This window comes from Condylura cristata, unplaced genomic scaffold (genome assembly GCF_000260355.1).
Source record: "Condylura cristata isolate star-nosed mole 26May11 unplaced genomic scaffold, ConCri1.0 scaffold00012, whole genome shotgun sequence".
NCBI classification, from domain to species: Eukaryota; Metazoa; Chordata; class Mammalia; order Eulipotyphla; family Talpidae; genus Condylura; species Condylura cristata.
This window is the reverse complement of record NW_004567113.1, coordinates 226,307-237,545: the sequence shown is the minus strand read 5'-3', so window position 1 is coordinate 237,545 and position 11,239 is coordinate 226,307. Positions and strand designations below refer to the sequence as shown.

The 11,239-nt window shown below is 34.5% G+C and overlaps 1 protein-coding gene across 1 annotated transcript in view; it reads left to right on the top strand.

Moving 5' to 3' along the window:
* The window catches only part of RAP1GDS1 (RAP1, GTP-GDP dissociation stimulator 1), a 240,555-nt gene that overhangs the window by 82,407 nt on the left and 146,909 nt on the right, over positions 1-11,239 (top strand). The window contains exon 4 of the mRNA XM_012724148.1: positions 3,128-3,253. Within this exon, the coding sequence (XP_012579602.1) occupies positions 3,128-3,253 (126 nt within the window). The remainder of the gene's footprint in view (positions 1-3,127; positions 3,254-11,239) is intronic.

Below are 11,239 nucleotides of genomic sequence, written 5' to 3'. Positions count from 1 at the left end.
TAAAATTGCTGCATTATCCTAGGGTTGGGCCTGTGGTTGGGTCCTTCCCCCCGCAGCAGCTTGGGATCCACTCACCTAGCTGTGTTGTCTCAGTTTATATTCATGGCTTTGTTGGGGCTGCTGGGACAAAGGTCAGCAACAGGTCTGCAGCTATCCTCAGGTCTCTGGTTCTGAGCTGCAGCCTTTTCCCACGATTTGGTTTCCCCTCCCTAGCTGAATTGTCTCAGTTTATCTCCAGGGTGGTAGCAGGGATGGGACAAAAGGCTGCCTATCAGTGGCAGCTGCTGCCTCAGGCTGTTTTCCCTCTGCAGCTAGCTTCCAGACCCTGGATTTTTAAAGGAGCCGAGGGAGTTGGAAGCCGCTGTCGTTGCCGGATCAGTTCCTGCCTGTGCGGCTTCCCTTATGGGAACTCCCCAATCGCCAGTTCTCCCTCAGTTATTTTCCTTCTATTGAGTCCAGTGCGTTCTCATTTGGGTTGAAACTCGTAGCATGAAAGTCTATAGTCCGTTTTTGTATAATCCCGTGCGAGTTTGGATGTAGTCGCCGGCTTCTTTATTCTAGGGCTATCTTGCCGGTTCTGGAGCTGGTAGAGCTGCTCAGAGGCTTTGCGGGGCGCCCAGGTGCTTAGGATTGGTTCTGAAGTTTCAGCGGTTTTTCTCCTACAGTTCTGTATTCCTCAAGCAAGGTCAGAAATGCCAGGTCATAGGAGCCCAACCCTACAAGGTACCTTTCAAATCGATTAAGAGCCTCCTGATTAATATATCAAGAGTTATGACATAGAATGCCAGGGGGGCTTTGACTGATGTATAAGGAAGGACCCCAGGAGCTGATCAGTGGAAAGCCTTGTTGACAGGCTTGAAACCTTGACTTGCCTTTGGACCTTTTTAAGTAATCAGAGGATTGTTACCTGTGATGGTAATAGGTATTAAAGAAGACTTAGCTGTTGGTGCAGAGTTAGCACATTACCCCTGGGGCTCTGGGGGGTGTGCCCCCTGTTGTGCATGTCAAGGTGGCCAGGTGAATGGGCCCATAAAGCCATCACAGACTTGTGTTTATCTGCCTAGTATGCCACAGGGAGGACCTGACCTTTCTCTGTCCTAGCACACTCCCTTGTAAGGGATTGTAAGCATCTGGCAGCTGCAGGTGGTGTGGCAAGAGAAAATCCCTACTTCCTCCTTTCCTGCCTTAATCTTCCAGTCCTACTGCCTAATGGTATATAAAGGGATCACTGGAAATAAACGAGAGACTCCTGGATGAAGAACCTCTGCGTCCTGTGTTTTCTTTAACCTCATCGTCCCTCGCCGGACTCGGCTCCGATCAGCCGGACGCGGCACTTAGCCAGTAGGATACCAAAAGTCATTTCAGTAGACTCAGTAATTGAACCTCCTACTTTGCTGTGGGTGCTAGAGTTGTGTGATAGGACTCTATAGTGATCTCCTCTACTGTGCCAACTCCTCAGTCTTGGGCTTCTTATGGTCTTCTTTCCACTTGTACCTATGCTGTTTTTAAACAGTTGATGCAGATATCACTGGGCACATATTGTAGTTGATATGGGGTTACAGGCCAGGAATTCCTCTTTTTTTTTCCTAGTATAAAGCTTGATGTTCACTCTGTTTTTGACAGGTGTTTGTACTCTTATTTATCAATCCTTCTTTTGTTTGGCTTTAGCCTTGGGATGGAATAGGACCATGTTTTTATATACCTCAGCTTGACTTTGTGTAATAGTTGCTTCTATGTGCTCTGTCTTTCTTCCTCCTGCTGATTGAGGCTATAGCTGTTTTATGTTGAGAACCTATGCTTCAGACCTGTAATCCTTGATCTGCATCCCAACCCTCCAACACATACCCTCCATCCTGTGTGCCACCTCTCATGTGTTTTCTTATCCAGTGTAGTAATGAGTATTAGTAGTCCCCAGCCTTTGCATAATAGTCAGCCCTCTTTCTTATGGATTGTACTTCCCTATTATTACTACAACTAAAGTTCAGTAAAAATTTTTTTATTCTCTTTTCCTTTTAAGGTTTTTGTTCCAACTGTATGCTATGATTGTTCATTTTCCCCTCAGGAATGTTTAGCTTTGTGTTATTGCAGTTTTATTTGTAACTTAACTGAAAGAAGTCTGTCAGAAATTTTCACTTCCCTTTCAAATTGCCAAACTATAATTATATATAAAATCAATTATAATTGGTTTTGATGAGTCACTAAAAATTCTGTAAAAATTCAATTTGGCTTCTTAGAGAACACATAGTCAAAAAATGGGCAATTTGATGGATTCATTTATAACTGTTGTGCCAATATTTCTGTCATCCCATATTGCATTTTAACACACTGAGTAATTGTAAGAGGCTATTAATAAATTAAGTACAATAAAGTTTATAAAATGTTCATTTGATTTATGGTAGTTTCTGTGAACAAAAAAAAATATGACCCACTTATTTTTGTAGACTTAATTTCATAAAATATTCGGTGCATCGTAACAGTTTTTTGAAAAAGATATTTACTCTTCAAATAGTAAGCCACCTAAGTTTTTTTTTAAAGTATTTATACATACGGAGCAATAGGGTACAGGTCAGAGGTGCAGGGGCTGTGAGTGGCTTCACCAGAGACAGAGTGGGGAGCAGAACAGGCTGACTGATGAAGTACACTGCTGAGGGGAGCAGCAGGTGGGTCAGGAGAAGTATGCCAAGTATGCCAAGTCATGTAGGTCACCTCTGGGGTGGCGATGGAACTCATGCTAAAGTGGCTTTAGCTTCTTAGTGTTGTGCTTTAACCCACTGCACCACCTGGGAGGGCCCACCACCTAAGTTATTTTTTTTTTTTAAAGATTTATTTATTTGTATATACAGAACTGGGGTATAGGCCAGAGACTCAGGGGTGGCAAAAGACTTCACCAGAGACATAGTGGGTCAGGAGAGGTTTGCCTCGCCATGTGGTCACCTCTGGGGCAGGTGGGAATCGAACTCATGCGGAAGTGGTTTCAGCTTCTTAGTGCTATGCTTTAACCTGCTGCGCCACCAGGGAGGACCCCACCACCTAAGTTATTTTAATAGCAGTTTTTTTTTTTTTTTTAAGGAGGGTCTTTATGTAAATTGTGAATCTGGATTTTTAATTAAATGTCTCTTACTTTTAGAATTTATGCGAATTCCATGTGTGGATGCTGGATTGATTTCACCACTAGTGCAACTGTTAAACAGCAAAGACCAGGAAGTTCTTCTTCAAACAGGCAGGGCTCTGGGAAACATATGTTATGATAGCCGTAAGTATTGAAATATCAAAAATACACTTATAAAATTTAAGAAATAGGAATTTTTCAGACTAATTTTGTTTTTATTGTTAGCACTATCTTTTCATGACTAAGATGGCATGATTCAGCTCTGCTGTGTGGCATAACCAACACAAATGTGTGCCACAGCATTTTTAACTAAGCAGTTGTACAAACTGAATTATATTTTCCTCTGGTACTTTAAATGACTTTTTCAGGGGGAAGTTATTTTCTAAAAAAAAATAGTGGCTTTACATTTTAGAAAATTGTATCTTTTTAATTTAGGTTTTATTGGTGCTATGAATGCTTATGAACAAAATGTTACAAAGTTTTAGGTAGTTTCCAATAAGTTTTAAGTGTCTTGCAATTCTATTCAATAAAATAATTTTACTCTCTAAAGCTAAATTGGCCTACTGCATCTGCATTGATTCCATTCCTTTTTGTCATTGTCATCCTCACCACTTTCAGTAATTCACTGTTCTAAACAAAGAGTAAGCAAGAACATGGGAATAGGCATATTATAGAAATTTTATATTTTCTAACTCCCTTTCTATTTAATAATGTAAACATAAAATAGTCTCTTATTCATTAAAATTAAAAAGACTTACCCTTATTTCCGCTAGGTTTTTATTTTCTAAGCTAGAACCACATTTTTTAACATGTACTTATAAACTGTCCTAGGATGACTTTTACTGTTTAGTTTTTTCATTGAGTTTTGAAATGAGTTATGTTATAATCAGAAAAAAAAAAAGATCCTTTTGTATGAACCAGTGCTTCTAAGTGTTTTGTGGATATAAATTAGATGGAAAATCACATTATAAACATTGATGTATTATAAAAGTAGATAAGATAATACAGCATTCATAGTAAGACTGACCTCAGTTATTTTCCTTTTCTCATTGGTCTGAGAGCATGGATTCTTAACATGACTCTCATGTACAGTTTCCAATCTCTAATATCAATTTTAAATTTACCTATTACTTCATTCCAGTAATTTTTATTACTGGATGTTAGCTTTATTAAAAAATTCTAATGGTTTATATTTATTATGCATTTTCATGTTTAGGAATTTCATTAAACAATATAGCTTGTAACATTGGCTTTCAAGATTGAACAATTTAATGCATATTTTTGATTATTTTTAACAATGTAAAAAGAAAAATGTATTTGCTGAATAGAACAGTATTTGAAAATCGATGGTGATGTACATTTGTAGAGCATTGATCATTACTATTTTAATTCTTAATGTCGGTTTTTATTACTTAAGATCTGTGTTCAGAACTGACGATTACCTAAGGTTATTCTTTAGTACTTGTTCCATTTGTTTTGCTTGCATTTTTGTAATATTTGAACATAGGAAACGTGTTTGACTACTTTTATCTTGGAATTTTACTTTATATTGCCGAATTGAAGACAAAGCATGATTTGTTTCATATACTATATTAATGGGCACAGAATAATTTTATTTCCTGTGTTCTCATGTCTAGTTAAGTAAAATTATCATTTTCATGAACTGGAGGTTACCATGTTTACTATAGCCTTTTTTCTTTCTGAGATAAACAGTATAAAGTCTATGGAGCTACTATCGGCTGTTAGGATAATATTTTTGTTTCTTTTATTTAAAAAGATTGATATTCTTAATTCAGTAGCAGTTACAAATAAGTGGAAAATTAAGCATAGTGAATGTAGCTAAATGAAGTCAGTAACCTTAGAAATAACGAAATATAAGAAGTAATCCCTTGGTGAAATGTGCTCACTATGCCCTGAGAGTTTATGAATATAATTTAGATTGAGATTGTGTGCTTTCTTGCCCCTTTAGTTGAAATTAAATCTTTGTGAACTTCATAGTATTTTTTTTCTAGAACAATTGTAGAAATGTTAAGGGGAATGATGTCCTAAAGGAACTCTGCAGTCTTATGGACTCCATCCCCTACTCCAGCTTTCTGGACTCCTACCTCCTACTCCAGTGATTGGAAACTACAATTCCCAGCAGTACCAGGGAAAGAACTGCGAGGACCCAAGGACAGAGCTAGCAGGAATTTTGGGACACTGGGGTATAAATAGGGCAGGACTGCTTGTCTCTCACTCTCTTACTCGGGAAACAGCTTTCCTGACCGAGTGACTTGGTGTTTTCAGTCAGCCTAGCGGGTAAGGTATAACAGTTACTTTATATCCCACTCTCTTTCCCTTGGTTGTTTCCTATTCCTTTCCCCTTTTGTAAATAAACCCGTTATTGATCCTTTTGTGTTCACCTGCAGTACAACTGAATTTCGATCATGCGGGTGAGGCCCCACAGGCAGGTGGTGGCCCAGTCCACTCTGGGCTACCCTGTAACAGAAATAGTACAGCATCTATTTTGAAATACAGGAATGATATAAAAGTCTTTAAATGTGAGGATCTTGGCTGATTTGTGAATTTACTTGAGATTCAATTTCTATTACACATTTTGGAAACTGGGTATTTTGAAAAACTCAGAAATTAGAATTCTTTTTTAAAACATTATTTGTCTGGGGCCCTCCCCAGTGGCACAGCGGGTTAGAGCACAGCACTGAGAAGCTAAAGTCACTTCTGCATGAGTTTGATCCCTGCCTGTCCCAGAGGTGATCACATGGAGAGGCAGACCTCTCCTGATCTACCTGCTGCTCCCTCAGCAGTATACTTCACGATCTGCCTGTTCTGCTCCCCACTCTGTCTCTGGTGAGTCCTCTCACTGCCCCTGCACCTCTGACCTATACCCCAGTTCTGTAGGAACATATAAATAAATCTTTTAAAAAAATATTTGTTTGTATTTAACTTTCTTTTTAAAAATGAAGTACTATAATTTCAAAATTATAATACAATCTTTATATTTAAAAAGAGAATAGAAAATCTACTTGACAACTTCACAAACACAGGGAATATTTTTATATGCTTTAAAATTTATGTGTTTTTATTTTATCAAAATTTTCCTGTTATATTTTATAATTGCACTCCAAATGAGTAATTTTTAATGGGGGCTTATTCAGAATGATACTGGAAGCCAGTATATTCAGAAGATACCAGAAGGAATTTGGCAGATTCTAGAATGTGATATGAAAAATGAGACTAAAGTGAGTGTATGTACAATATATTGTAGGAAATTCATTAGTAGAGAGAAAAATGTGTTTCATATATTTTGACATTAAAAAAACTAAAGTACTTGCTAGCATATTTTAGTTAACACAATTTATTTAAAAATATCTATGTATATAAAGGAAATACACTTATCACAAAAGTCATGGAAATTTTTTGAAAAAAAGTAGGTCAGATTTCAGTGTTACCAGCTTTGACAGTGCTCATTTTAGGAATTCTTTCCTAAGTGAATACATTTTATATAATCCTAACACTGAGATTATGATTAAGTGGAACAGAGTGATGCTTTGTTGCTGCTGAGCTCTTGAATCTCAGTTGCTGTCTTGCATATAGATGTAAAAGAATGCCTGGTAATGTTTTTCATTTAAAAAAATCCGTTTTTTTTTTAATTTGTTCTTTCAGAGAGCCTGAAAGGCACTTTATGAATTTCTCTTAAAGTATCCAATCTTACTTCTGATTTAAGTCAAATTTTGAGATTCTTTTACACTTTTAATTTTACTAAAATTACTCATTGTAAAAAGCTTGATATCTTGTAGATAACAGGAGAAAGAACCATTATATTTCAACTTGGAAAAAAAAAAAAAAACATAGCAGATGTCCGGGAAGGGGATTTAAACACTTTTAATGTTAAAATTTTAATTCTTAACATTAATTTTCATAAATGAATGTCTTTGGCCTGTTAATTGTACATTTTTTAAATTGATATGAAGTCTAAAGTGGTTATCTTTTTTTCTCCTTATAAGGCTATCTTCATGGTTTTCAGTGTTCAGTTTTGTTTATGTTTCTGTGCTCATCTTAAATTGATGACATATTTAAATACCTTATAATTTTGAAGGGCTTCAAGTTAAATTTCTTCCTTATATCTATAAATCCTAGAGATAAATACTGATTATTGCAGACTGAGTTGTCTCTATTTACAGTTTTCTTGGTATGAGATTAAAAAAAAAATAGTGTTGATTAACTGGTTAAATGTTATTTAGTGGATAATAGAAAAGGTGATTATATGAAATTAGATATTTGTGTTTTTATACTGCACAACATATATGAGTTAATAAGCTGCAATAAAACAGACATGCCTGTTTACAGAAGTAAAATCAATGCTTTTAGATAATGTATCTTTAAGTTTATATAATAAAGAAAATTGTGTGTTTGATCACTGGTGAATAACTATTCAAAATGAGAGGGTAAGTAGGATTGCCAAAGCCAGTGCAAAATAAAATTGACTTCAGGTGTAAATAAAAAAAGATGCCCAGCTATGTGCATGAAGCTAACATTTGCATATTACTGATTCTAACTACACTGATTCTATACTACACTTTTTAATGTATTGCAGATGTTAAAAAATAATTAGCAGTAATTTTATAATATATTTTGGTATTATTTGTTTAGATAAATATGTATTGATACAATATATACTTTTGCTTTAAAATTACATAATTGAAATGTTTTTGCAGTGCTTATATTTACTAGGGAACTATATATTTGGCATTTAAAATAAATGTTTATGTCAATGACATAAATTAGGTTATTCAATTAGGCCTAAAAGGAATTTTAGGCCTATAGCTACTCTTTTTTAAATATTTTATTTCAATATGAAATAGAATTATTTTTAAAACAAAATCCTTCAACTGTCATCAATTTTTGTATTTATTCTGCATATGTATCTATATGTATGAGTTTCTAAGAATAAGAATCTATATGCAACTGCTACTCTTAGTGTATATTTACTATCTTATCACTAATATTTTCATTACCATGATAATGCTCCATTGTAAAGATATCCTAACCATCTAGTTTGAAATAGTTTTTTTTTTAAATTTATTTCACTGCCATACATAATAAAACTGATCAAATGGTATAGAAAATAAAATGCAGTGAGGTACACACTTAACAATTCCTGAATATATACCAAAAATACGTGATTTTTGATCTGGGAAAAGAAATAAATGGATGATATTATAGTAACTTTTAGAAATTAAGCAAATAATGTATTGCGTACAAAAGAAGGATCTCATTATAAAATTAATAACATGAATATAATTTCATGATACCCTGGGAAAACACATATTTCAGTTGTTCATAGTTACTGTCATATTTAATTTTTTTATTTTATAATCTTAGTAATTTTAACTTCCTCATTAGGTGAACTTGTATGGATTAAATAAGGTTTTCACATACATGTACAATGTAAATTATGAACTTCTATACAAAGGAAATTTTTTTTTTTTTTTTTTTTTTTTTTTTTTTTAGTTTGGCCTATACAATACCTTAGAATGGGTGGATTAAACACAAAACTTCTTTTTCTTGTTACAAACATTTATTTGTCTCATTTCTGGAGACTAAAAAAATGATCAAATACCCATATATTTAATATCTGATTTCCACATTGTGTTCTTCCCATTTTATCTTCACTTAATAAGGAGAGTAGTTGAAATGAGGATTTCAGAATGGGAGAAAGAAGGGATAGAACCAAGTGGTACAGGATTGCAATGAACTCTGTTGGTGGCTGTGGGTGGATGTGAATGTGATGTAGTAACAGTGACCTCTAAATCATATACAATGTTGTAAACCAGGCTTACCTCAATTTAATTTTTTTTTTAAACTGGGATTATGCAGTTTAAGTGGAAGAAGAAATGCTTTTAATTTTTTATCCCTTATGCTTGACTTTTTTGGGGGAAATCAATAAAATACTGATAGCATAAAAATAAGATTACGGGAAAGAGAGTTCATAATTTTGGATCTTTATTGGAAAGGTAATAAACAGGAAATAGCATTCTAGCTTTTGTGTGGCATATAATCCATGTTAGACATTAAACATTAGACATTCCTAGTTGGGAATTTCTTGCTTGACTAAAAGGTGATACCTCAGGTGAGACTTATGGTCATTTAGGATAGGTTTGTAAGTAGTTTATAATTTGCCTTTTTTCTAGAAAAGCAATGAAAATGTATTTGGGTAAAAATATTTTTTCTGATGATCCATACTGTCCATGTGTGTCTTCTATATTTAAAGATGTTATAGTACATGTAAGGTAGTAAAGCATCTACATCAGTAAGTGAAATACTAGATACTGATAAATACTCTTGAGTTTTAGGTGTTTGAACTTATCCACTGGTATTCATGGAAAAGGAAGCACTTCATCTGCATATGACTTCGACTATGGAGAGAGTTAAAAGATTTTCAGAGTACAGAAAATCATTATAGTATGTATATACTTTTGTAAATAGAAATGTTTTGATCTGAGACTTGTATAATAAGAAGCTTTGTATAGGTATTTAAGCAAATGAGTTAAATGCTCAAGTTGATACCACAGAAAAAGATAACTTCGGGAAAAAATATATTATAATAGGTAGTCATTCTTGACATGAAGTACACATCTCAAACACTTATGGCACTTTTTCAAAATTTTATTTTCTTGGCCACATTGTAAAAGCAATTAAATCATAAATAATAAATCAGAATTTCTGAGGCTAAAATAAACCTATCGTTAATATTCTGCATATGACCCTTTAATGATTTTTATATGCATTCCAACATTCTTATATAAAGTCCACATTCAGTGGACTAAATGAAAAACAACAAATTAGTAAGCTATTGCTGCTTTTCAAATTTAAAGAACAAATGAAAGAGAAATTGGAAAGGAAGAAGGGTGTGTGTGTGTGTGAATCCAAGAAGATAATCAAGTAAAGTGAAAGTATTCATGAGTCCTATATTGATTTTGGATAATACCAACCCAGAAATCTGTGAGATCTGCCAGGTAGATACATTTCACGGTATGTTGAAGTGTTGTTTTCAGATTCGGATGACTGAGATTTGGGTTCTTTATGTTTAAATATGATGTTAATTCATAGGAATGGATTTCCTCAAGAAATCCTGAGGAAAGCAAGCACATAATTATTTAAAGATTTATTTATTTATGCATATAAAATCGGGGTACAGGCCAGAGGTGCAGGGGTGGTGAGAGGATCACCACAGACAGAGTGGGGATCGATGAAATACACTGCTGAGGGGAGCAGTGGGTGATTCAGGAGATGTCTGCTGCACCATGTGGTTCACCTCCAGGGTGGGGATCGAACTCATGCTGAAGTGGCTTTGGCTTTTTAGTGCTGTGCTTTAACCTGCTGCACCACCAGGGAGGGCCAGCAAGCACATTTTAAAGTATAGAAGAAATGAAGATACTTGGGAAGATACTCTGAAATATTTATGTATATTAAAAGTTGGGTGTGTAGTGTGGGCATACTATACTATACAGTAGGCAAGACTGACTATCAGACATTCATTACCAAAAAAAAAAATAATAATAATAATTAAGATGAATCTTGTGGAAATCAAATTTCAAGGCATGGTGATTAATTAAGAAATAAAATGATACTGTTAACTGTTCAGAAGGAAGAAGAGATAATAATTTGAGGGGAGGCTAGCATTGTGAGAAAAATATATATACAGTAGTAGCAACAGGAACATACTTTTTTGGAGTGGGACTCAACAGATAAGAAAAGAGTAAATTTCCAGAGGGAATAATTGAAGGAGAGAGATCAGAGGTGAAAAAGGAAAAAAAAACAAAAAAACAAACAAAAAAAAAACTTTGAACTTAAATAAACTATATTGGTATTAAAATGGCAAAGGCCATTTCTTCGTTAGAGAAAAGTGGTAGAATATATGTGAAACTACAAAAAAAAAAAAAAAAGAAGAAGAGAAGAAGTAGGAAATAAGGAACACACACAAACAGGTCTTTCTGGCATGGCCTTGTTGTTCCTGAAAAAAGAAATCAAGCCTGATAATAAAAATCATCAGTAAGGTGATGGTAAGAAACAAATGGTTTGGGAAGAAAGTCGCAATTGGTGTTTTAGAGCATATGCTGCACAGTCATA